At 40.4% G+C, this 27990-nt stretch overlaps 1 protein-coding gene across 1 annotated transcript in view; it reads left to right on the top strand.

Annotated features, from left to right (window-relative positions):
* FAT3 (FAT atypical cadherin 3) overlaps positions 1 to 27990 on the top strand; it is a 347711-nt gene that overhangs the window by 253272 nt on the left and 66449 nt on the right. Inside the window, exons 8-13 of the mRNA XM_021382213.1 lie at positions 6249 to 6524; positions 7856 to 8066; positions 11328 to 15401; positions 23763 to 23959; positions 25127 to 25280; positions 26140 to 26373. Coding sequence (XP_021237888.1) covers positions 6249 to 6524; positions 7856 to 8066; positions 11328 to 15401; positions 23763 to 23959; positions 25127 to 25280; positions 26140 to 26373 — 5146 coding nt within the window. The remainder of the gene's footprint in view (positions 1 to 6248; positions 6525 to 7855; positions 8067 to 11327; positions 15402 to 23762; positions 23960 to 25126; positions 25281 to 26139; positions 26374 to 27990) is intronic.

Below are 27990 nucleotides of genomic sequence, written 5' to 3'. Positions count from 1 at the left end.
GATGCTTTAAAGCATGAAGCCTGATGCTTCAAAGCTAGCAGAAAAAAAGTGCTTTGGCTTCACTTACTACGAAGCCATCCCGCTGTTTTACCTGCTGGGGAGCGTTTTCTTTTTAAGATGTGATGAGGCACTGGCACAGGCTGCCCAGAGAGGTGGTGGATGCCCCATCCCTGGAGACACTCAAGGTCAGGCTGGATGGGGCTCTGTGCACCTGATGGAGCTGTAGGTGTCTGGATGGCCTTTAAGGTTCCATTCCAACTCAAACAACTCTATGATTGTATGTTTTTTTAACACTGAAGAACTGGTCAGTCACAGCAAGTGAGGGTGGTTCTTTTTGCCAAACAGCGAAAAGTTCTTCTTAGAGGACCATGGCCAAAGTGTAGACGAGAAATCAGAGTCTGCATGCAGGTGAGGGGCATTTTGTACAGTTACGTTTTTCCTTTGGTGGATCTGCAGCTATTAAACAAGAGCCTTCAGAAAAGTGAAAATTTGGCATTGTTGCCTGCACCTTTCCAGCAGAGTGGGAATACACCGAGGTGTTGGCTGTTCCTGAACAAACTGTTCCTCTGAAAGCAGACACTGGGAGCAGTGCCTGTGTGGGCTGTGGATCCTCTGGGGAGTGACAACGCGTTGTTTCCATTCAGTTTTTCATGTTTGCTCAGGTGAACGTTTCCTCTAAACTAGAACCAGCCCAGTAGGATGAGATGGGATGAGAGGGAATGGCCTTAAGCGGCACCGGGGCAGGTTCAGGTTGGATATTAGGAAAAATTCCTTCTCAGAAAGAATGGTGAGGCACTGGCACAAGCTGCCCAGGGAGGTGGTGGAGTCACCGTCCCTGGAGGTGTTCAAGAACCGTGGAGATGTGGCACTGAGGGACGTGGTTTAGGTGGCAGTATTGGTGGTAGGTGTACAGTTGGACGAGATGATCTTAGGGGTCTTTTCCAACCTTAATGATTCTGTGATTCAGTGCTCTGTTTTTTTCTGTCCTTTCCAGGCATCTCAGCACTGCCTTGCCTGTGAAACAAAGACTTTTTCCCCTCTTTTAACATAACACAAAGGAACATGGTGAAGTATAAATAACAGGCCATTGAGGTTCACAGAGAAACTGTTTGCATTTTTATGTTAAGGTTGGGGTTTTGGGGGAGAAAAACTTGTCAGGAAGTAGCAAATAAAGCTGTGTGGTAACTCTACTGAAAGCAATATTAAATCAAAATAGGTTTTCAAAAACCATACAAAAGCATAACCTGAGTTTAAGCAATTCAGGCACTTAATAGGTTGTATTACAACACTGTGCCCAGACCAAGCAATTAGCCAAACAGATTCCTCCAGCTTCAAATGTCTGTAAAGCAGCTTCTGGCACAAATCCAGTCTTCACTCAAATACATTTGTGCCTAAACCAGAGGTATTTGTGATGGGCAACATTAAAAACAGCTTTGGGAAGACTTCCTGCATTAGGTTTTGTTCTGCCTTGATTTGATTGTATTTCTCCAGGCCTTTCACTTGCCATTTTAAATAAAAAGTCTTTGCAAATGCTCTGAGTGTTACTTTGCCTAATTTGTAAGCTTGAAGGCCTGTGAATCCTTTATTTGAAACTTGCTTTAACTGTGGGAAATAGGAAGTGAGCAGGGAGAAGCAAATCTTTTATGGCGAGGGGCTTGTTCAGACTGCAAATGAGGCACCTCACAATGGGAGCAGCAATGGCAAGCCTGGAGCCCACGATGGGCTGGAAAGTTTCCGAGCTTCCAAGGAGAGCTGGGCAGAGGCTGCTTTGCTGTTGGTTTGCTTTATGAGCGTGGAAAAAGGGACTTGCAGCTAATGTTTGTCCTGGAAAATGTTTTAGTCAGTAACCTTGCATGGTCTACAGCACAGAGAAATCACTGCTTAACAGCAAGTAGTAAGCACTTCCATGTGTCACTTTTTGGAGATGTGTTGGAAGGCTGTTATAACCTGTTTTTGACTTTACAATGAGTATTACCACAGCTGAACACTTGAGCACTTGCAGAATAATAAACAATATTTGTGCCACATGGCTCATTCTTGTCGAATCTTCCATTTGGAAGTAAATCTGAAGTAAGTATGAAAGTACACACACTATAAGTACTTGAGTGCCTTCAGCAGGGTAACACTTGGATTTAGGTGGTGTTTTTGAAAGACATGTTCCAGGCTGGTTAGTGCTTAAAGCTTCAAGGAGCAGTGATGGCCCTTGTGAAGTCAGTGGGAAGTTTGCCAGTAGTGCCAAGATGCTATGCCCAAGTTTGGCAACGGTTAAATGAATTTGAGTAACCTTTCCTTATATTAACAATCTGGTGGAATTCGACTTGCTTGGCTTCACATATGTTTGTAGGATCAGGCTTTCTATGAGTCTGGTGTTCGTGTCAGTGTGATGTTTGTCCTTAAAATAAAGGAAAATATTTTCCCCTCTTATTAAATAACACCTTACTAGAATCATCCTGCTGTAGCAGGAAATCTCTGCACAGGAAAGCAGGATTTTAAGATGACTGAATAAAAAGGGGATGGCTCAAAAATAAGCCTAAGAATTCAGTACTGAGCTTCTTCCCCATCTTTACTTCTCATGTTGCTTTGGTAAGTCACTTCATCTTGCTGCCAGGCAGTGTTTTCCTGAATAGAAGATGAGAATAACAGTCACTTGCTCCTCTAAAATGTTAAAAGGACTGAAGGATTAATATCTACTCAAAATGGCCCTTAAGTTCCATTTAATTTTACATTTGCTTTCCAGTAGCTCCTGAAATGGTTCCATTTTGAGGTTACAATTTTTCCATAGTTTAATGGTTTGACTGTATAATCAGTATTCCTTTATATTCTGATTTCCTTTTGTGACAAGGAGAATTTGCCCCTTCCCTGCCCCAGCAGAGGAGACACTGTAACCTTAAAATCACAGATGACTCTTGGGGATTTTGAGGGACAGCTGGCAAAAATGAGAAATACTCTAACTCTGAAAAAAGAAATGATGAATCAGTAATGACCTCTTTATTCATTAACATCACTAGCCCATTGTCTTACCCCTCTAGATGGAAGTGGCTATTGAAACACAGAATATAGTAAATCATTCGTATTACAGTGTGGATCATTTGACAGATCACTAAAACACTGTCATCACCAGGTAATAAAATTCCTACCATGTAAACAGGCACTTGATTGGTTTTACAATAGGTAGGAGAAAGGAAAAGAAAGAAGTTCTATTCTTGAAACTATCAAAATAATGTTGTGCCTAGTTCCCCATAGGCTTGCTGACCACGGTTTGATGACCTCTGTATTTACTTACCCTTTTCCATCCTTCCCACTCTCCAAACACCATCATGTCTTTAAGTCAGGGTACTTACCTTTTGCCTTTTTCAGTTGGAAGAATTGCTGCTACGTGAAGCCATCCTATCTTTCCCGTAGCCTCAAGGCTCATGCCTGGTCTCTGTGCTGATCCCGACCCACCCTGTTTAGTTTATGCAGTCTGATGAAGGCATAAATCATGAAGCCTCAGCTTGCACAGTCATGGTGCAAGCTTTGTGATGGATAAAGTTTTATGGCTTCCTCTACTTTCTCAGTGTCATGGTTTTATGATTTTCGGTTATTGGTATTCCACATCATAACATCATGTAGTGAATGTACCTGGTTCTCAGAAGAGAAGGACTACTACATTCCCCACGGCACTTTGCTCCTCTGTTACCATTTTCCAGCGGAGGGAAAAGATAAAAGCTCGCAGTATAAAAACTTGCAGATCACGAGACCTCGTGCCTTTTTCCGCCGTCTCTCATCTTGGCAGCACCTCGCTCTCCAGCCGTCTTATCGTCGGTAGTAGAGTAAGGCCTACCTTGATTTTGGGACATTCTCTCTCTCTGTATTGGATTTATCAGCTTAAATTGTAATTATATTGTATTATAGTATATTGTTTTGCATTCCGATATTTTATTTAGTTTCTCCTCAGATGGTTGCTGCTGTTCTTTGCTCTCAGGGCCATCTCCTTACCCTTTTTCCCTTTTCCCTTTTTCCCGGGGCGTGGACCCGTGGATCCCCCGTCCCCTTCGTCACGGAACCGGGCCGAACGCCCATAAACCGTTGACACTCAGTTTGCCAGAATGAGCCCAAAAAGCACTAGGTATAATAGGAAGTGAACCCACCACTGGGTGGTTGCACACAGCACAGCACATCCCTGCTCTGGCAGTACCTCTGCAACACCTTGCTGCGTATCTCTGTCTTTTGTTTCCTTTTTTTACAGAACAGCTTGAGCTTGCACACAGCAGTGTTAAAACCAAACTCCCACATAGGAGCTGACCTCCAGATGGCAGCTTACCTGCTCAAAGGAGACTGAGATGTAGCAGCATCTGCTGAATCAAATACTCTTGGTGTTTTCCAGCAAATCCATTTGAAAAGGTTTTTCTTCTCTGTTAGACTATCTAAAACAATTTAGAACAGAGTTTCTGGCCATCAGTTAAAAGTAAAATGAAATGTGCTTTTTGTTGTGTCTATTGGCAGTGCAGGAGTAAAATAGTCCTTGTTAATACGCCATGTTACAGTGGAACCCAGCAAGAGCTGAGGATGTCAAAACAACTCGAGAAGATGCCTTTAAATGCTAAACACCAGTAATCAGATTGTCCCCAGCTCAGATTGCTTCACTGTCTCTTCCTTACACTTGCAAAAGTTGTTGAGCATTGGCTCTGTCCCATTAGAGTGTGGATAGAGTCTTATTTTTTTCCTCAGGCTTTGTTTCCTATATTAAAAAACATATATTTGCATCTTCTTCAGACGTGAGTTCTTTGTTTTTTCCTCAGTCAGATCAGAAATATGCCTTGATATATTGTATAGCAACAACAAGAATATACATGTTGTAACATTTCATCATTATTATAGCCCCGGCAACGTATGTTTTCACCCCAATTTTATTGCTATCTGTCCAGGACTGAAGCATAACTTAATAAAGGCTTCTCCCTGCTTCACTCTGGCGTACCATAATCTGCTGAAAATTAAATAGCATGGAATGTGCAGTTGAAGCCCTATGCCATTTAACTTACAGAGTATTTTATTTCAGCTGTCTTTTAAACAGTTCCCAGGCTAGTTCATTACGACTGCTGCTTACAATTGCTCGTGTTCCTTCTGGTAATGCATTCTGCAAACTCTTCGAAGATCAGAGAAATCTAAAGTTTCATTTCTCTCTGAGGCCAACATCTGTTTCTGCAATATTGTAGTAAAAGTATAACTGTATTTTTATTCTTTTAAGAATATATGGGTTTATGGGGTTTGATCAAGTGAAGTAATAAAGTATTTTCTTAAGAAAGGGCCAGGTACTTCCCAGAGCAACAGAGAAAATATTATGAGGGATGAGTCAAGTCCTCTAGTCTTAGGGAACAGTCCTGGGCACAACCTTTCCCACGCACTTTGTTATTCTGCCTGACCCTTCCCTCTCCACATTTCTTTAAGAGTTTGTACCCAAATTTCAAAGACAGACTTGAAGCAAATAGCATAGCTTTCATTCACATTTTTAGCAGCGGTCCTACCATTCATAAACTGCAACTAAAGGAAGGCAAGTAGATGTTCAAGGGAAAATTTTTCAGCAATAAAGCCAAGCATCTCTGGCAGAGGACAAGCAAAGCCATACAAGTAGTCCTTTCTTGGCACCAGTGCCTGGAGGTTACCTGTGCGCTGATCCAAGTGGGGTGGGCTGGCACCATCATGTCCACATGTCTCCTGGTCCGTCCTCACCAAGTGGTACCTGGCACAGCCTGAGATGTGGCAGCAACTTCCATGATTTGACAGTGCTAGTAGGTCTCAACACAATATATGAGGCAGAAAACATCATAGGGTTTATACTCTTAGGTTTTATGATCTTGATGGTATAAAAGAAGGGTTTAAGTAACTTGATAAAGATTCTTTCATAGCCTTACTAATAGTGAGGGGAAAAGGAAATCCCATAATAGCTGCAGAATTCCCTTGTAACCAACACAGGGACAACAGAACCGTTACCATTTACCACTGCAGAAATACTTGCCAATCTATAGATACTGAAAGTCTCCTATACACGTCTTTGTTAGACTCGAAGTAGGTCTGGTAATTAGAACATTTTGCCTCCAAAGTCATGTCTTTAAATCTGAACTATTTAATATTACATTATGTTTCCCAGTCCCACCATGCAACAACATATCATCAGCCATCTAAAATCAATTGCATTTCTTCAGGTGCCTGTTTAGGAGTCTGAATACACTTCAATAACTTCAAAAGTTTTTTTCTTTCATTAACTGTAGGTCTTTATCAAAGTGTTGGATAACAATGATAATGGCCCAGAATTCTCTCAGCCAAGTTATGATGTCACCATCTCAGAGGACATCCTCCCCGATACTGAAATTCTGCAGATTGAAGCTATAGACAGAGATGAGAAGCATAAGCTGAGCTACACTATTCACAGCAGCATCGATGCGGTCAGCATGAGAAAATTCAGAATTGATCCCAGTACTGGGGTGCTCTATACTGCGGAGAGATTAGACCACGAAGCTCAAGATAAGCACATCCTTAATGTCATGGTAAGAATGCAATATTCACTTGGCTCAGGATGCAACCACTGCTGTTTCAGTGCAAACATGCCTTAGTCTTTGCTTGAGTAAAGTACCTTCACTGCAGTAAATAGCCATTAATTTCATATTGCCTGCCCTGCTGTGTATTTATTTTACTTTTTTTATTTGGAATTCTGTGAAACTTACTGTGAATTCATTGCACCTAATACAAAATGATTTACCATCTCAGAGGAGAGCAAGCGGGAAATTATTTAATCTCTTGGCATCTGGTCTTCTGACTCCAGGTAATTTTCGGAGTTTCTGTAGTGAGGCTGAAAGTTATTTGAGAAGTTACTCACAAGGAGATAACTGTGTTGTTTTCTTCTGAGTCTGTGATTTTTTTTTTTGCCATACAGAATGCTACAGCCCCTCTGAATACAGACCTCATTTACAGTTTGCTTTTACAGCCTTATTTTAGTAGATAATCAGTTGATATACAAAATAGTTTTCAGCTACATTTACAAATGTTTGGATACACAGACAAAAATTAACTACCATTTTTTGCTTAGTTTACAGAGCATAAGTCTCTCTGTTTCAAGTGAGTGTTGTATATTATGAAGTGGGGGTTAATAACAAAATATCTGCCTCATTTAAACATCATAGATTGCTATTTATTTAAGCACTTATGAGCCCTGCAGAAGAGTTATGTAAAGGAACAGCTTCCAACATATGAGGCACAGGTGGGTAGCTCAGGAATCAGGAGTTGCTGAGATTTTTAGTATGGGGTTGAGAGATGGACTTCTCTCCCAGTGATACTTCTGCTGGGAGTACTGGGCACTTCTTAAAGTTATTCCTACTCTGATTACTGTTGATATCATCATCTTCAAAAAGGTACATATGTATATGTTGTTGAAAAAGTCCATTGGAAGATACAAGTGCCAGACTGATACCCAGACAATTCTACACACTGTAGCTCTTTGAAAGAAGGAGCAATGTGCAAGGTATGTTTATCTGTGAAACAGGGAGTGTTAGAGCAAGGGCATGACCACATAGCATGTATTAAAGAAAAGAAACCTAAAACTAAATTTAAGATGTCATCCAAAAGCACGCCATGATGATTACTTACCATGGATTTTTTCACAACTGAAAAAAAAACTCTGAGCACTTCCTGCTTCTTCAGTTTTGATATGTACCACGTCTTTTGTGTGATTGTGTTTTAAACTGCAAGTTCCTTGGCACAAATGTATTTACTTTGCTTTGTATTAAGTAGACCTCAAAGGATTACCAGCACTCAGATAACTAACATTTGTGAAGTTTTAGTAGATGGATACCAAGATGTACATTCCATACTTTTTCTGTAGGTCCGAGATCAAGAATTCCCTTACAGAAGAAACCTGGCCAGAGTCATCATAAACGTGGAAGACTCCAATGACCACAGCCCATACTTCACCAGCCCGCTGTATGAAGCCTCAGTGTATGAGTCAGCAGCTGTTGGGTCAGCGGTTTTACAGGTCACGGCTTTAGACAAAGACAAAGGAGAAAATGCGGAGCTTGTCTACACTATTGAAGCAGGTTAGGACAGAGGTTACAAACATAGCGCCAGCACAGAACCTCATTGACATTCACTGCGTGATTACTGAGCCTTTTACCTTTAAGTCACTTGTTCAAAGCCATCGCAGAAAATAGTTCTTGAAAGCTACTGGCTTGAGTGTAGTCCACACTGGATCCTCCACAAACAAGTGACACAACAGCTTGTACAACCCAGCATCTTCTCCAATATTTGGATCAGAGGAGCATGGAGAATAAAAATTGCCAGCAAAGCCATAGTAATTTAGTGGCACAATGGCTCTTGAATGTATGTCCATAAAAGCCTATGGGAGGCCTCAGTTATATCAGAATGAAATTACTTTCATTGTTAATCTCTATTTGTATTTACCATATAAACTGAAACAACAAAAATCATCTCTGCTGGTGTAACAACAAGGCACTGGGAAATTTGCATTATGTCTGCTATTCATGCAAGCAAATGTAACTTTCTCTTAATCACATGGGTCTGAAGTTAGCCATTATCTCTAAGTTAACTAATTAGCATATATGCAAGTGAGGTGCCTGGGAAAAATAGAGGAGGAAATGGAAATTTGTAACCTTTGGGGTTTTTAATGTTGCATTTCCATTTTATGCTTTTTGGTAATACGAATCTTTCCATTATGAAACTAACAAAACTCGACTGCATTGCTCTCAGCAGAGGTTTCATATGCTGCAGGTTGTCCCCATTTTAATCAGATGACATGCCTTTTGACTTTGATCCTCCAGAACCATTGTTTAAAGGTTTGTCAGTAGCTAGGATGGCTTGAGTCAGTTAGAACAGGCCAAAAGACAGAAGTATGTACTGAAATAAGAGTTTTTACAGCATCTCGTGCTGATATAACTTCACATGGTTCGAGCTCAAACCTAAAATTAAGCTTATATAACCCTAAACTTAGAGAAGAACCAAGGAGTCTTTTTCTGTCATTGCCCTGTAGCTCTGTGGAGTCTTTTAAGCAAATCAGAGGATGACGTTTTCTGCAGCTAAAAGTGCTGAATTCTGAGACCCTTGTGATACTACAGAGACCTTAGCATTTCAACTCTAATATTTCCTTTATGCACTTTGGTCTTAATAGTTATTTATCAGTATTCTCCAGTGGCCTTGAAAATTTCACACATGCCCAGGCAGGACAACACTGTGCCCTACAGAACAAACCCCGAGTAGACCAGATCAGCTTTGTGGGGCAACGTATCTCAAGACGGTTCCCAGCTTTATCTGAGTGCCTTATTCTGATGGGCCCCAACGCAATCACCTTTAGGTGCCAACATACCGTAAAAAGCCATCTGACATGCTAGAACGATGGCTGTATTACGCTGGATATAGAATACATGATGCAGACAAAAATACAAAGATTAGAAGGGATGCTTTGGCTATTAGATGATTCTTTGTCTGTCTGCATGTTTTTTCTCTTTGCTAGAAGCTCTCCTACTACAATGTGTTTCTGTTTCATCATGAGCTCTCTCTGCAGTGTCAGACATCAAACTTCCATTTCTTATAAGCCATGCCCTCCCACAGATTCATTATCCCCAGATGTTCAAATCCCAGATGCATCAAAATTCAGCCTTTTGCTGCGGTGTGATCCATAAAATCCGTGCAGTTAAGGACACTAATTTGAACTGCAGCATTCAAATTGTATACAGCCCCTTCATTCCAGTGAAGTATTTGCATCACCTTATGTGTGAAGAGAGCAATTGGTAAAGAAAGTAACTTTTGTGTAATTTCATAACAAATTCCTAAGGGAGAAGAACCAGCTCCAGCCTTACATCAGACCATCGGTGGCTACAAATCTTTTGTGTTTGCAAGTGCTGATGAAATAACAGCGGCTTTTGTAGTATCTGCAAATGAGACAAATACTGTGATCTTTATGAGAATTTGTAGCTCTGGCAGAATCTCAGCTCCTCAGTGAATAGCACAATTTTTGTTTTATCTAGCAGAGTAAACTGTTTTTGTTGTTGTTATATCCATCTGAAAGGATGGATATAAATAGAAAGCTACTACTGGTATTGAACTACATGCAGTAGTATGTAGCTTAAATTAGCCTCCAGGTACCAGAATTTACAACAGATAGTGAATCACATCTTTAAAATAATATACATTAAATGTCTTCATTTAGGATTCTGTGCATTTGATATTTCAGCTACAATCCTCATGTTTATTTCTTTGTACACAGCACTTGTGGCAATCACCACTGAAACAAATATGTATTTATCACCAGTTACCTGAAACATGATCCTCTCCACCTCATGGATTACAGGCAGTTCTACATTTTAAAGTATAAATTATCACAACATACTGGAACTCAGTACAAACTCAGTTTGCTTTTAGAATCAAATTCAGAAAAAGAGTCTGAATGCTTATTCATGCCATCTACACGCACAGCATCCTATCCTTTAAGCAGGCACTCAAGGAGCCAGCAAAATACCGATCGTTTAATAAAAGCTATCTGTAATTACAGGTAGGGAACATAGCAATAGTTTTGCCTTGTTAAAAAGAGGTAGGCAATACAGCTATGTAGAAAGTGAAAAAAAGGCCCTTGAGATGATCCCTGTCCAAACTCACTCTTTTCACCTTTATGCAGTCAGTGGTATCTGTGCTTGTATGTTATAACAGACATTTCATGACATTTTCTGCTAAGTCTCATTCATCTAGATTCATCCTCCTCAGGGATCACACAATACACCTTTGTGCCACCAGATACTTTAATCTCTTTTCTTTGCTATTTGTTCAATTTTATTTTTCTAAATGCCACTTTAACCTTTTTATATGCAGTTCTTTGAGTCTTGAACTACTGTAATCTTGTCTACGGTTTGTTAATATCCCCTTCAATTAAGAGACTGAGTTGTTATCCATTTGTCATGTAATTGGCTTGCTAGCCTCTGATCTAATTTCATTGCCTTAGGTGTACATGTAGTCGACTAACTCCCATAATTTAGGGATGCTTTTTCCTTGTTTGGTGGGAGTAGTGTACATGTACCAGATGCTCAAATGCTAACACTCAGCATCAAACTAATAAATACCAGCACCCAACTTTCTGAATATTTGAACACCTGTAATGTTACTGAAGTGGCCTGATTTTGAGAAAGGAAGACTGGAATGTCCTTTGCAATTATTTTACGTTGTTTGGCTGTTGTTGTTGGTTTTTTTTACAATAACTGTCTTTGACAAATTGCAACTAATTTCTCCATAATAATTATCTTTTGAATGCATTGTATTTCTTTTCTAACTTGCTTGCAATGTTTATGTTTTAGGAAATACAGGAAACACATTCAAGATTGAACCAGTTTTAGGGATCATTACATTACTGAAGGAGCCAGACCTAACAACAATGGGACAGTTTGTTCTGTCGGTTAAAGTGACTGATCAGGGTTCTCCACCACTGTCTGCAACAGCAATTGTACGGATATCTGTGACAATGGCAGATAACTCCCACCCTAAGTTCACCCTCAAAGAATACCAAGCAGAGGTTAATGAAAATGTGGATATTGGCACTTCTGTCATCTCTCTTTCTGCAATCAGTCAGTCCACATTAGTTTATGAGGTTAAAGATGGGAATGTGGATGGAATCTTCACTATAAACCCATACTCTGGAGTCATCACCAGTCAAAAGGCTCTTGATTATGAACGTGCTTCCTTCTATCAGCTCATCGTACAGGCAACAAATATGGCAGGGATGGCATCAAATGCCACAGTGAACATTCAGATTGTTGATGAAAATGATAACCCACCAGTTTTTCTCTTCTCTCAGTACTCAGGCAGCATAAGCGAAGCCGCTCCCATAAACAGCATTGTCCGGAGTGCAAATAACAGTCCCCTTGTGATTCGTGCCACTGATGCTGACAGTAACCAGAATGCCTTGCTCGTCTACCAGATTGTTGAATCTACTGCAAAGAAATATTTCACAGTAGATTCCAGCACAGGTGCAATCAGAACAATTGCAAATTTAGATCATGAAACAATAGCACACTTCCACTTCCACGTGCATGTTAGAGACAGTGGAAATCCCCAGCTTACAGCAGAGAGTCCTGTCGAAGTTACCATTGAGGTAACTGATGTCAATGACAACCCACCAGTCTTCAGTCAAGCGGTGTTTGAGACTCTCTTGCTTCTGCCCACGTATGTTGGTGTTGAGGTTCTCAAAGTCAAGGCTACAGACCCAGATTCAGAGATCCCTCCTGAACTCACGTATAGTCTAATTGAAGGCAGTATGGACCATTTTTTGATTGATTCAAACACAGGGGTACTCACCATTAAAAACAGTAGCCTCTCCAAAGACCATTATATGCTAATAGTAAGAGTATCTGATGGGAAATTCTATAGCACTGCTATGGTGACAATAATGGTAAAAGAAGCCATGGATAGCGGGCTACATTTCACACAGAATTTTTATTCTACTTCTATCTCAGAAAACACTACTAACATCACAAAGATCGCCGTGGTAAATGCTGTTGGTAACCGTCTTAATGAGCCCTTGAAGTACAGCATATTAAACCCAGGAAACAAATTTAAAATTAAATCCACGTCGGGAGTCATTCAGACAACTGGTATATCCTTTGATCGAGAGGAACAAGAGCTGTATGAATTGGTGGTGGAAGCAAGCCGTGAACTAGATCACCTTCGTGTTGCACGAGTGGTGGTGAGGGTTTACATTGAGGATATAAATGACAATGCACCAGTGTTTGTAGGGCTTCCATACTACGCTGCTGTGCAAGTTGATGCTGAGCCTGGTACCCTAATATATCGAGTGACGGCTATTGATAAAGATAAGGATGAAAATGGTGATGTGTCATATCTTCTGAAGGAAGACTACGGACATTTTGAAATTGATAGGGGAACTGGTAGTGTCACTCTAAAAGAAGCTTTCAATTCTGACTTATCTAATATAGAGTATTTGGTTGTCATTCTTGCAAAAGATGGTGGCAACCCATCACTGTCTGCTTCGGTAGAACTCCCCATTACTATTGTTAACAAAGCTATGCCTGTGTTTGACAAGCCCTTCTATACAGCCTCCGTGAATGAAGATATAGAAATCCACACACCAATTTTAAGCATAAATGCAACCAGTCCAGAAGGCCAGGGTATCATTTATATCATTGTTGAAGGAGATCCTTATAACCAGTTTAATATTGACTTTGATACTGGAGTTCTGAGTGTCATCAGCCCACTGGACTATGAAATAAATTCTCTTTTCAAGCTGGTGGTGCGAGCCAGCGATGCTCTCACTGGTGCTCGAGCTGAAGTTACTGTGGACTTGGTCGTTAATGACGTGAATGATAATCCTCCAGTTTTTGATCAGTCAGCTTATAATGCTACTCTGTCTGAAGCATCTTTGATTGGGACTCCTGTATTGCAGGTTGTTGCTACTGATGCTGATTCTGACAATAACAAAATTGTGCAGTATCAGATAGTCCAGGACACCTTTAACAGCACGGATTATTTCCATATAGACAGCACAAGTGGCCTAATTCTGACAGCACGTATGTTGGATCATGAACTCATACAGCAGTGCAGCTTGAAAGTCAGGGCAACTGATAACGGGTTCCCACCACTTAGCAGTGAGGTTCTTGTTAGTATCTCAATAACAGATATGAATGACAACCCTCCTGTTTTTAACCAGCTGATATACGAATCGTATGTTAGCGAGCTGGCACCTCGGGGTCATTTCGTGACTTGCGTCCAAGCCTCTGATGCTGACAGCTCTGATTTTGACAGACTGGAGTACAGCATCCTATCAGGAAATGATCGGACCAGTTTCATTATGGATAGCAAGAGTGGCGTAATCACCCTTTCCAACCATCGGAAGCAGAGAATGGAGCCTATGTACAGTCTAAATGTCTCTGTCTCAGATGGCTTGTTCACCAGCACAGCTCAGGTGCATATACAGATCCTCGGGGCCAACCTCTACAGCCCTGTGTTTTCACAGAGTGTTTATGTTGCAGAGGTCAGAGAAAATGCAGCTCCGGGAACTAAAGTGCTCCACGTGAAGGCCACAGATGGAGATTCAGGTGTATATGGCCAGATAAGCTACTCCATAATAAATGACTTTGCCAAGGACCGCTTTTTGATTGATAGCAATGGGCAGATCCTAACAACTGAACGCTTAGACCGGGAGAACTTGCTAGAAAGTGATATTGGGATATTTCTGAGAGCACTTGATGGAGGTGGCAGGACTACATTTTGCACTGTGAGAGTGATAGTAGTGGATGAGAATGACAATGCTCCTCAGTTTATGACAGTTGAATACAGAGCAAGTGTCAAAGCAGATGTTGGGAAGGGTTACTTGGTGACCCAAGTGCAAGCAGTAGATCCGGATGATGGAGTCAATTCTAGAATTACCTATTCTCTGTATAGTGAGGCCTCAGTTTCGGTTGCTGATCTGCTTGAAATAGATCCAGACAATGGATGGATGGTCACCAAGGGTAGCTTTAACCAACTGAAAAACACAGTTCTGTCATTCTTTGTCAAAGCAGTTGATGGTGGCATTCCTGTAAAGCATTCTCTCATCCCTGTCTATATCCATGTTTTACCTCCAGAAACTATTTTGCCTTCCTTTTCTCAACCTCAGTATTCCTTCACCCTAGCAGAAGACACCCTCATAGGCAGCACCATTGACATTGTGCATATTGTGCCTAATCAGGGGGCTTTGTATAGCACAGTTAACGGAGAGCTGACGGAAAACAACAAAGATGGCATATTCATCATTGAGCAAGACACGGGGCTCATAAAACTGGATAAGAGACTTGACCATGAGACAAATTCTGCTTTTCACTTCAAAGTGGCAGCCACCATTCAGTTAGACAAAGTAGACATTGTCGTGACAGTGGATGTAGAGGTTAAAGTGTTGGATGTAAATGACAACAAGCCCATGTTTGAAACAGCTAGCTATGATGCTATAATAATGGAAGGGATGCCTATAGGAACAAAACTTACGCAAGTTAAAGCAGTTGATGCAGACTCAAGTGCAAATGGGCAGGTCACCTATACACTTGCAGTGGAATCAGAGCTGGAAAAGATCACAGAAGCTTTCACCATTGATAGCAACAGTGGGTGGATCAGCACACTGAAGGATCTGGACCATGAAAAGGATCCCACTTTCACTTTTGCAGTGGTGGCCTCAGATCTGGGGGAAACTTTATCCCTGTCATCAACCACCTTGGTCTCAGTTGCTGTGACGGACGTAAATGATAATGCACCTGTCTTTGAGCATGAGGTGTACAGAGGGTCTGTGAAGGAGAGTGACCCCCCCGGAGAGGTGGTGGCTGTCCTTAGCACCTGGGATGAAGACACATCTGATGTCAACCGGCAGGTTAGCTACCATATTACAGGTAAGAAACAAGCGTGCTTTCTTCCCACAAACAGCTTTACTGAAGAACTGTGTGTTTATCTAGTTTTAGGAGAAAAGTTAGAAGGGTTTCAGCCAAATTACCGTGGTAAATCAGACACTTGCATCTCCCTTCAGCTTCTGTATCTTTAATTTGGATGGACATTTGCAACAACTATCAAGACTGGGAAGAGGCAAAGGGAATGTATGTTTGGGTTTGTGTGTGTCTGTGTTTGTTCCGGTGATTCTAATTTCCCAGAATAATTCTTCATTATTTGCTGTAGTGCAATCAACCCATCATAATTGTTGTACCGGCTTGGAAGCGACAAGGTTTCAGCCAAGGGAAGAAGAACTTTTAATTCTTAAGGAGAAATTCTTTACACTTTCAAACATCTAAATTTTTCATAAATAGCATTTTTCTTTTTGAGATAGGAAAGTACTATAGGAATCATTTTGAATTTATATTATTTATTAAAAAAAAATTCAGTGCACGTTGGAGCAAGCAGGGAATGCCGTTTCTTATCAGCGCAGATTTCTGGCTAGGGAAATGGTAATCCACTCTGAAATACCAGTTAGCTGCCACGCATTGTTATATACAGCATGAGGCAATTTCAATTACATTACTAACATATTTTTCAAAGTGTGGCAACACTGCTTTTTCCTATTGTGCTGTATTTATTATCTTTCTTTTCTCCGAGATTCAGGCTGGATTTTATGTGAGCATATTATGAGTGATGAGGTGCTGTGGTTATTTTTCTGCCTGCAGCTTGCATTGTCCGATAGATTTTTTTAGGGAACCACTTTGTCATTCCCCCTAAACTTCACCGTCCAAGAGCTATTTCTAATTACACAGTAATAACCAGATTATTGGGCAGTTTCACATTTATTACACCTCATAGGACTGGAATCACACAAGACTGCAAATGAGTAGAAGGCAATGGGCAAAAATTATAAGTATGACAACTCACAGGATAACAGTTTGTATATTTTTCTCTGGAGGATAAGACTTCTGCCTCTCTGTTGGCTATCAAACTGGAAATGACTGCGGGATGGTTTGTAGAGACAGGTGCGATGTTCCAGTTAGCTGTAGTGTGCCTGCTACACATCTCAAGTAGCCTCATTCTCAGTGCAGCCAGAAATCCATTCTGACTATATATATAAAAGCCTGGATTCAGTTTGAAGTTTTGCGAGGGCTGCTGTGTTTGTGGTGTGATGTGTGGTAGGATATAGAAGGAGAAGCAAAGAGCAGTCTTGTGTGTTAAGCACCGGATTTGGAGGCTCTGAGAAAGGTGCATTAGCTAGCAGTGTCTTGGTTTCCACATTACTAAAACTAAATAAGTAATGCTTCATTCTAGTCATTTTGTGATATTTGAACAAATTTTGAGATGCCAAGATAGAAAGTGCTACAGGAAATGTAAATCCTTCATATTTGTAACCAAAATATTTTACTGTACCCCCATAATTAGCTGAAGGTACTGTTTTCTCTTTGTTCTAAAGACTTCAAGTCGTCTCTTACAATTTATTATGCTCTTAATTATGTGTTAATCTGTTTTCTTCACATGCCTGTGCAGAAATTGAACTTTTGAAAAATAACAGTGACGTATGACTTTTAAGTTCACTTTAGTTTTAGATCCTTCTGTACCTTAGTTTGTACCACACCTCAAAATGCCAGATATTTGGAGTTTTTTTTGTTTCTGAAAACATTAGATGTCAAAGCCCAAAACTTTCTGCAGTGCCCATTGCACAACTTCTAAAGCATATGAGCTCTGAATCTCCTCTGTCTGAATATATCCTCTGAATCTGGGAGATGCACATAGAGCCATTAGGTTTTTTTAAAATTAAAATATTAAAACATATTAAAGTGTATTTTAATTAATGAGTCTATTCACACTTCCCTCCAAATGAAGCTTGGGAACTGTGCTTGAATATTTCATGGAATCAGATTAACTGGGTGATTATTCAAATGCAGTCCTTTTGGAGGCATTTGGGGCTCTCGTAATTTCCATGAATACAATAAACAAACTGAGGTAAAAGAGGACACTGACAAAAAGGGAAAAGAAGACAAATTACGAGAATGACATTTGGATCCATCAAAACCAGCTTTGTGCAAATGCATCACAGGAAAAGTAACACACAGAAAAGAGATGGAAATAAAAAGATCTTCTAGGAGATGAAAGAAAGTAACATTCTGGGTCAGATGTGATTATTAACTAGCCCTCTGTGCATTTTTAAGAAACACAAGATACATTCTGGTGGATATTCCTATTCTGAACTCCTGCTGCGCAGGACTGATTTCCACGATTACTATCAAGAAGTTGCCATTTTCAAACCTAGTTTAATCGGCATTTGGTGGTGGAAAAAAGTTCTATACTTACCATTTGTTATTTGAAGTTCAGTAGTAAGTGGAGATTTCACAAAGGAACAGTGTGATAAAAATCAACAGAAAGTTTAGGTGTCAACAGTTAAAGTCAACAGAAAGTTTAGGTGATACAAGTGCATTTAGGGTTCACAGTAGTTTTCTTTTGAAGGCTTCTTTGAGGTCACTGCCAGTGTGACTTGAGGCAGTTTGACAAGCGCCAGGATTATGCCAATGTTCGGATGGGATATTGAGTCACCCTAAAGCCAGCTTGATATTACTGAGACTGAAATGTGATTGGATATTAGGAAAAATTTCTTCTCAGAAAGAGCAGTGAGGCACTGCCACAGGCTGCCCAGGGAGATGGTGGAGTCACTGTCTCTGGAGGTGTTCAAGAAAAGTGTGGATGTCACACTGAGTGACATGGTCTAGAGCAGTCACAGGCATGGGTTGATGGTTGGACTAGATGATCTTAGTGGTCTTTTCAACCTTAATGGTACTGTGATTCTGTGATTCTGAACTAGGAAAAGCCACCAGAAAAATATTAGTTGCTAGGACTCTCACCCTGTAAAGTGTTTCACGCTCCCCGGTGATGTTAATTAGTCCCCCTCAGACATGTAAATGTAAGAAAAGACAATAGTGTTTATACTTGGATCAACAAAATAGAAAGAATTTAGTGTATTTGTTACTTCTGGGGGGAGAAAGGTCTAGTATTATGAGCAGTAATTACTTCTAGTGGGTCAGTTGCCCCCTGTGAGCAAACTGACTTGTTTTGGTTGGTTGTTTTCTTTTGAGTTCTATATTTGAAATGCTGGCATTCTGGAGAAATGCATGCTTAAATGTTTGGGGAGGACTTGTACTGCAGACTGAAGAACAGCATGCACAGTATCTCAGTAGCAAAGCTGGGAGGATTGAGTTTATCATTTCGACATCAACATCCTAAAGTTAAAACTATTGATTTTCTGTTGTACAAATGCCTGGAGTTCTAATTAGGATTTGAAACTATCTAAATAGATGCATGAACGTAAGAGAGAATCTAAATAAATAAGTTAGTAAATATTCAGTTCTCCCTCCCAGATCAGGATATCCTAGTGAAAACTGACGCTGCTGGCTTCTAGCGTTCAGTTCCCTTTTGGCTGTTATAATTCCCTCTGTGTGTGCTTTAGTAATGATGTGTGTCAGGATCTGTTTATTTTGGATCACTGTGTCTCTGCATTTCATTTGTATCTAGCTGTTTTCTTTCTTTTCCTAAACTTGAGCTTGATTTGGCTTTGTACTATTTGCTGACTAGGGAGGGAGGGAGCATATTATTTAAACTTCATGTAACAAAAGATAAAAGATAATGCTGATTCTTTCAGCCTCAAAGCCATTCTGGAAAGTTACTGGAGTGTTTTTTGTAGCTAGCACTTCACTGTTGTGACATTCAAAGCAGAACATAAGAAAACTGCCAACAGATTTTAAAGAATCCATTAATACATGCAGTCAGGAGGCTCCCGTTTAGAAAAGCTACATTATTCAGAGCGAAAAACTAATTAATTAGAACACCCCTAGGATACTGAATCTGCTTACATATATTAGTGAAAAAGTTAATTAATCACTGCAGAATGAGATCTGCATCAAGACATATGTACTCTCTTAGAAGTACTGGGAAATGGTTCCCTAGGCCACAGTGTGGATTTTTTTGCCTTTCCTGTGTTAAGAATATTGCCTTGGCATTATTTTAGTCTTTCCGTCTCGTTATTTCTGTTACCTCATATAGAACAACTTCCACCTTTGATTCCTATCAGCAAATTATATAGCCAGTCCTGAGAACCAAAAAACGAAGGTAGCACTCGTGAAAAATGCATGCAGATAAACTGTTTTGTATGTGTACTGCTTATTGCACAGCTCATTCGGAGGAGTACTCTTCTAGTGAAGTAAACAGGGAAAGAAAAGGATTTCAGGGACCTTTTTTTTAATACATACTCCCAAAATTCCTATGTGTGGTTCTAAAGGTATTCCATTAACAACAAAGCAACAGTGATTTTAAAATAGCTCCAAGCTAGTGTAAATGCTAGCCATAAAAGCCACCAGCTGATTTTAATTAGATTTTACTTTTCCTCCTTACTTAGCAATGGGATAGCTGTACCTTGAGTGTAGTGCTTCACAGTACTCAGGATAGTCAATCATTCCCCTTTACAAAAGAAATAATATGCAGGAAAGCACTGATTGATATCATGAAGCTAAATAGGAGTGTTTAAGACCATTATTAATAACAGTTTACAACATTAAACTCACTGTGACAAGATTACAGCCTTTTCTAAAGGAGAGTTATGCTTTTTTATGCTGATGTTGCACTGAATAGAGAGAATTTAATGTTAATCAGCAGGGGTCTACCTTCTTAGACAGTCACATTAAGACACAAGCCAGTGGATAGATTCTCATTGCCTTGGGTTGCATTCAGCTCTGGCCTTCAGTGCACCCTGACATACTGTGTAACCCTGTTTAGGAGAAATTGGTTTATATCACACAACAGGTTAAACGAGGTCTATCCAAGTTCTGTGATGATTATTCCAAACTGTCATAGAAATTAGTGGGAAATTGAAATCTGCTTGGTTTTGTGGCCTAAAAAGGCAGTTTTCTATCAACAGAAAATATCCGTGTTATCCATGGTTGATAAATTGGTTTTGTGCTCTATATGACTACAGGGCCTTTTTTAATTATAATGCGTATCTGACTAATTTTCTGGAAATCTTATTCATTACAACGTTGGGGTTTTTTTTGCACAAATACAGTTGGCACAAATGGTGATGCTTAACAGGCAAGATTTGTTCAGCCTGTCTCAACTGAACAGCTTTCGTATCAAACTGAAACCAGTCTATCTTGTCATTGGTAGCTAATGAAAAAGGCACAGATTACAGCCTGTGGCCTCTTTTCTGCTTTTTGATGTCCAAAGAAGGCAAGAAATGTGCATTACACTTTCTTGCTCCATTTTAAGCTCAGTTTTAAGTTCAGATCTTCTCTGCCTTATTTTTGCTAAGAAGATCCCAGGGAACTGACAGAATTGTGACACCAGAAGCAGCAGTGACAGCTAATCACTTGACAACAGAGGCAGCTCAAATAAATTCAGCCCCAAAATGCATTTTTCTCTGTTGGATTTGTGGTTTTTTTTTAATACTTACCCACTCAAACATTGAACATAAGCACTAGAGGGGAAGGTTTAAAAACCTCATCTTGCCATTAAGTTTGGACAGATCCGCTGACACGTCTCAGGACCCTGAATAATTTGTGAGCAAAACCAAACATGGCATGTTTGACATTCTTGATCCTGCCACAAGAAAGAACAAGCATCATGTCCTTAATATTTTTATACCACTTTTATACGTGAGATACATGGAAAATAGTTATGAGATGGCATTTCTGCACAGAAAAAAAAACTTAATATTGTGGGGAAATAGTAGTGGGTTAGATGAAGTTAAAGTTAGCCAGTGGAGCTGCATTTTGGTTTTTTATCATAGAATCATCGTAGAATCATTTGATTTGGATGAGACCCTTAAAGGCCATCCAGTCCAACTCCCCTGCAATGAACAGGGGCACCTACAGCTAGATCAGGTGCGCAGAGCCCCATCCAGCCTGACCTTGAGTGTCTTCAGGGATGGGGCACCCACCACCTCTCTTGGCAACCTGTGCCAGAGCCTCACCACCCTTAGGGCAAAAACATTTTCCTTATATCCAATGTAAATTCTCCCCTCTTTTAGTTTGAAACCATTTCTCCTTGTCCTATCCTAAAGAGTCTGTCTCCTTCTTTCTTACAGCCAGTACCTCTCACAAATGAGTTTGCTGTTATTATTTTGTGCTCTCTCCTAAATTGTTAAATGTGTAGGTGTATTTTCACAGATATACTACAAACTACGTTGCATTACAAATTACAGTACAGATTTATGTTAGATTCTGTTCACAGAGGACTGGGTGGTTGGCTTAAAAGATCTCCTGTCCTATCTGGCAGGGGGTTGAGAACAAACTCACAGAGAGAGGATTCATAGAATCATAGAATGGTTTGGGTTGGAAGGGATGTTTAAGATCATCTAGTTCCAACACCCCTGCAATGAACAGGGACACCTCCCTCTAGACCAGGTTGCTCACAGCCCCATCCAACCTGGCCTTGAATACTTCCAGGGAGGGGGCATTCACAACCTCTCTCGGCAACATGTTCCAGTGTCTCACCACCCTCACAATAAAGAATTTTTTCCTAATATCTAGTCTAAATCTACCCTCTTCCAGTTTAAAACCATTTTGCCTTGTCCTATCGCTACATGCCCTCATAAAAAGTCCCTCCCCGGCTTTCCTGTAGACCCCTTCAGGTACTGGAAGGCTGCTGTAAGGTCCCGCGGGTGCCTTCTCTTCTCCAGGCTGGAAAGCCCCAGCTCTCTCAGCCTGTCTTCATCGGGGAGGTGCTCCAGCCCTCTGATCATCTTTGTGGCCCTCCTCTGGACCTGCTCCAACAACTCCATGTCCTTTTTGTGTTGGGGGCTCCAGAACTGGACGCAGTACTCCAGGTGGGGTCTCATGAGAGCAGAGGGGCAGAATCACCTCCCTCAACATGCTGGTCACGCTTCTCATGCTACAACCCAGGATACAATTGGCCTTCTGGGCTGCAAGTGCACATTGCCAGCTCATGTTGAATCTTTCATCAACTGACACCCCCAAATCCTTCTCCTCAGGGCTGCTCTCAAGCCATTCTATACCCAACCTGTATCTGTACTTGAGATTGCCCCGACCTAGTTGCAGAACCTTGCATTTGGCCTTGTTGAACTTCATGAGGTTGGCATGGGCCCACCTCTCAAGCCTGTCCAGGACCCTCTGGACCCTTCCTTCTAGTGTGTCAACTGCACCACTCAGCTTGGTGTCATCTGCAAACTTGCTGAGGGTGCACTCAATCCCACTGTCCGTGTCACCTACAAAGATGTTAAACAGCACTGGTCCCAACACCAATCCCTGAGGAATCCCACTTGTCACTGGTCTCCACTTGGACATGGAGCTATTGACCGCAATTCTCTGAGTGCAACCACCCAGCCAAAATTAACAGTGGTTTTTATTTCATGGAGCAGGCAGAGAACTGTGCCATTTCAAATAAATATGTAGATAACTCAGAAACATGAACAAAGAACTGTACCTACTTTGATCCCCCATGTCTTTCTGTGTGTGAGATGTCCATCCTTCCTTCCTGAGGATGATCAGGGCCCGATAGTTCCTTCTCCCACTCTGTTGTTATCCCCATGCAATTTAATGATGTGGAAGAGCAACCCTGCAAGATTCAGTGTCAGTGTTACAGCACGATAAAAAGCCGTTCTGCTTCGATTCCTGCAGTCAGTGCTGGCTCTCTATGCTCTCACCCTCTGATACATTTGGTGTAATTGTAGCGCTTATCTTCCAACTGCTCCTCAAATGACCTCTTGTTAGGACTATTTTAATACTAATGTGTCTTCCTATGTCATGTAAACTTTTTTTAAAACTAGAATTTTAATGAGCAGAAGAATGGTACAGCTGTATGATAAAGCTTTCATTAGAGGATTCCTTAATAGAACCTACTTCCAGTCCTTGATTGCATAATCAACAGCTAATGAAATTGTCTTGGTAACAAGAGCCGTGGTGTATTACATCCTCTCCCGAGACTAAGTGGAAAGACAATTGTACCAGCCTGAGAGGACTATTGATTGTTCACAGTTTGAATTTGATTGCCCTTAAGGGGAACTAAACAAGAGATCATCTTCAGCTCTGCTAAATGGATTTTGTTTCTGCGGAAAGTTATTGGTTCACTTTCAGACGAGGTGTTCAGGGGGCAATAAACACAGAGAGCATAATCTCATTACAGACTTCTCGAGTCTGCAAGTTGGAAAGCACCTATCACTGTGAAACACATGACAATTGCATATTCCGCATCTTCTAAAGTGAATCTGTATTTGTGTTTAAATCAAATGGGAGCTCTGAAGGGATGTCCTAGACTGTTGCATGTTGCTTGTCTTATTGCAGGAGGGAATCCCAAAGGGAAGTTTGCTCTGGGACTGGTTCAGAACGAGTGGAAGGTTTACGTAAAAAGGCCACTAGATCGGGAAGAACAAGACGTTTATTATCTGAACATCACTGCCACAGATGGCCTCTTTGTAACCCAAGCTGCAGTGGAAGTGACTGTCACTGACGTTAATGATAACAGTCCTGTTTGTGAACAGGTGAGTTAGCAACACCCACTGCAATTGACTACTGTGCTGAAAGTGATGGATTCCCAGTGGATATTACTGCCGAGTTTACAGATGTTCATTTTCAACCTGAAGGTCTTAGGTGAAGGATCTAGAGCATCCTAGAGAGAAGTAGGATGAAAGAGTCTGATGAAGCCAAGGTGAAAGGATGATGGCCTTGCAAAGGCAGTGGAGTCTCCTCCATCTTCTGCCACTTGTCTCCTGCAGAAAAAAAAAATGCTTTTCCTTCAAAAACAGTGTGGAAATGTCGTCTATCTAATCTAACTCCAGTTTTCCTGATTGTACCAAGTGACTAGCAGCTGGACCTAGTGGAAAAGATTGAGGAATAGGCTGGAATAGGCTCCCCAGGGAGGTGGTTGAGTCACCATCCCTGAATGTGTTCAAAAACTGTTTGGATGTGGTGCTCAGGGACATGATTTAGTGGTGGGTTGTTAGAGTTAGGGTAGTTTGGTTAGGTTGCGGTTGGACTTGATGATCTTGAAGGTCTTTTCCAACCTGAGCAATTCTATGATTCTATGATTCTAAGAATGTAACTTACCCTCAAACTGTCAGTCATGCAGGCAGAGTGACCTGACCAAAGCTTTCACAGCATCAGCTCGCTTTTATTCTGTGGAAAGGCAATGTGGGGAACTAATATTACTGCAATAGAAAGGTGTGTGCGAAAGAAAAGATGATATGAAAACTCTATTTCCTTAATGGTACTGCTCACAAAATCTTATTTATGTATATATGTATGTAATTACTATCATTACATTGTCATCAATGGACTGTTGTCATTGCAAGCACCGCTCAGAGGAATCACAGTCTATATCTCCCTCAGCACTGCTGGATGATGTGATAAAAACAGCTGTCTTCATTAGCACACTTAACAGAGTTTCCATTTCGTAAGTGTCGATGAAAGAAATGGAAGATAGAAAATGTGACTGCATTTTATGCCTAACGCTAACCCTATTAAGAATCATAATTTGGCAATGTTTTTGTGACACCTCAAAGCTTAACACTGATTTGAATTTCTAGGGACATGTTACAGAAAGGAAAATTGTTTCCTTTATAGAAAAAAATGCACTACAGATAGTTTTAAAAAAAGCTTGCAAAGCCTGTAAAATACCATATAATTTACACTTCTGTTTTTATCTCTAGGTTGCATACACAGCACTGTTTCCTGAAGACATTCCATCAAACAAAGTCATTCTAAAAATTGGTGCTAAAGATGCTGACATTGGGTCCCATGGTGAAATTCGCTACTCTCTTTATGGTCCTGGGAACAATAAGTTTTTCTTAGATCCAGAAAATGGTAAGGTGACAACTAAATATTTTAAAATAATCTTATCCCCTCAGCATCAGCAGGGACCAGTTTGCTCGACTAGAGTTAGAATACATTTGGTTATCAGTCAGTTGTTCCAGTTCTGGAAGGCATGGATGAGCACTTCTGAAGCAGTGATTGCGAGCAGGAGGGCCACGTTTGTTGGCCAGGTTGAATGTTGTATTCAGGGCCATAGATACTGACCCTTTTGTTTCCCAGCCAGACCTCAAGTTTGGTCAGAGAAATATGGGGCCCCTCTCCTAGAGTTCCCTTGGTTCAGAAGAGGTAAAGCTGCCAGCACAGTCCTTCTTCACTATTGGAATTTACTTCTTCCACCTTGGTCTGGACTTCTTGAGACATTCTTTTTATACCTAGAATTTGGGAGAGAAAGGATATCTGGAATTCAGGAGTGGTTGGAGGATAAAATGTGTGGAAAAGAGAGGGCAATATTGGCTTTATTTTGAACAGTAGCATTAGAAAGCCTTGCACTTCATTATGGCTATTGTCATCAGTAGATTTAGGGTGCTTCCCTGCATCTTGAAGTCTTTTAATCTTGAGAGTAATAAAAACATAGACTTGGAAATCCATACCATTCTAATCTGTATGCCTTCAGAGGCCACCGTGAGGGGCTTGTCCTCCCTGTACCCTCACTGGCATCCTATTTAGTTGAGTGGAGAGGGGAGAGAAGTGACACAGATGGGAGTTTTTAATCCATTTGTTGTAAGAAGCAAGGTTGTTTTTTCCTCTTTTGAATTCCAGTGAAATATGTGTATTTGCGACACGCTCACTAACCAAAATTAGTGATGTTTCTACAGCTGTAATGGTGACTGCTCCTTTTAATCAATTTTAGGTGAGCTGAAATCCTTGGCCCCACTCGACCGAGAGAAAATCCCCGTGTACAACTTGGTTGCTCGAGCTACAGATGGTGGTGGCAGGTTTTGCCAGTCAGAAATCCATCTAATTTTAGAAGATGTTAATGATAATCCACCAGTGTTTTCATCTGATCACTACACTGCATGTGTCTATGAGAATACAGCCACTAAAGCATTGCTAACAAGAGTCCAAGCTACTGATCCTGATGTTGGTAAGTGACTAAAAAGCAAACAATAACTAATTTTCAGGAAAACTCTCTAGGTTAGTGAAACTTCAGTACTGATGGATTTTTTCTATAGCTGCCTTTCTTCATTCTTTCCTCCTTTTGTTTCTTCATCCTCCCCATTTTTCTGTCTTCTGTTTCTTTACTTGCAAATACTCAAGGCTAAGCTTGGTGTGATAGTGTTGCAAAGAGAAATCTAAGCACTCCAGCAGCTACAGAGGTATGTAGTCTTTTATTCTTCTGATCAGTGGGGGTAAATTCCAGCTTGCTTCCTCCCCTGGCCTCACCTCCTTTCTTGAGCTCTGGTTTTGAACACTCATGTCTTTACTTATGCAGCTACTATAGTTACATGCCATAGGGACCTATATGTGATTAATCACAACTTTGCTAGAGTTTTATATTGCTATAACTCCCATTTGTTCCAGCTGGTTACCTTAGCATAAAACTATTGTTGTACATTGTGAATGTACGTTGTAAATGTTCTGGCTGTTGAACCATAGATTCTTTTCAAGTGGAATAGTTTATAACATGAGGAACTTAACATTGAAATTTAGGCCTAATTATAAATATTTAAAGATTTTTGTTTTGGTCTTTTTTTTTGCGTAGCACGGTGGTAAAACCTGCTGATTTTATTTTGAGCTCATTCACTTCAGCTGGAATAAATAAATCACATAGTTTATTTTTTCTTCATGTGGATTTGGACGTGCTTTGTAAAAACTTCACATAAAAAGCAGGTCTTGCATTGAGTGATAAAAATATTTAAGTTTGAATATTGTTTTTTTATGTACGGTTCATGCTGGAAGTTTCGGTTGTTACAAACTAAGGTTAGTAGTGTAAATATACAGCAATCAGTAAAGAAGCAGCAAACATTCGTTAAAGTATCTATGAAGAGCTGCATTATACGCTTGGTTGAAAAATCACAATTAAAATTTATGACACCATCCTGCCGTGAAGAGCCAATTACTGGTAGTAAACTACTGAACAGTCTGAACACCCAGTGTTGTTGTTTTCCACTGTTGTCTTAATTACCATTTTTCTCATAGGTGAGATGACATTCAAGGAGCAGGGAGACACAGGGGATTAAAACTGAAAGTTGTCAATAAAAGTTCTTGTTAGCATAATAAGATGGTTAGCTATGAAAAAAACATGAGCTAATTGCCACATCTCCTTTCTGAAACAAGTTAAAGGGAGGGATGCACGTGATAAATGAGAAGGGGGTATGTAGTTTAATGACTAGACCTGAAATCAAACAAGATCGTATGAAAGCGACTCTAGTCTCTAAAATAGGACTTTATATTAATTACTGTTCTATTAGTTCGTACTAAAATCTAAATCTAATACTAAAATCACTGATTCCCTGCTGCTGCATAATGAATAAATTCGGGTAATGTAATGTTCCTGACACAGAGAAAAAATACATTATTGATATTCTTGATGGGCTATGAAATTCCTATAGAGTTTTATGTAAAGTTTTCCTAAAAACATGAGTGAAGCCTGGAATCATCATAGAAATCAATTTTTGGCATTAAGGACATTCATTTTATAACCAGTCTTAAAATGTGCCCTTTCTTCTGCTTTGGGTTTTGAAGAGCTAGGTACTGTAGG

This window comes from Numida meleagris, chromosome 1 (genome assembly GCF_002078875.1).
Source record: "Numida meleagris isolate 19003 breed g44 Domestic line chromosome 1, NumMel1.0, whole genome shotgun sequence".
In the NCBI taxonomy this organism is placed as follows: Eukaryota; Metazoa; Chordata; class Aves; order Galliformes; family Numididae; genus Numida; species Numida meleagris.
The sequence above is the reverse complement of the archived record's forward strand: the minus strand, read 5'-3'. Positions and strand labels throughout refer to the sequence as shown.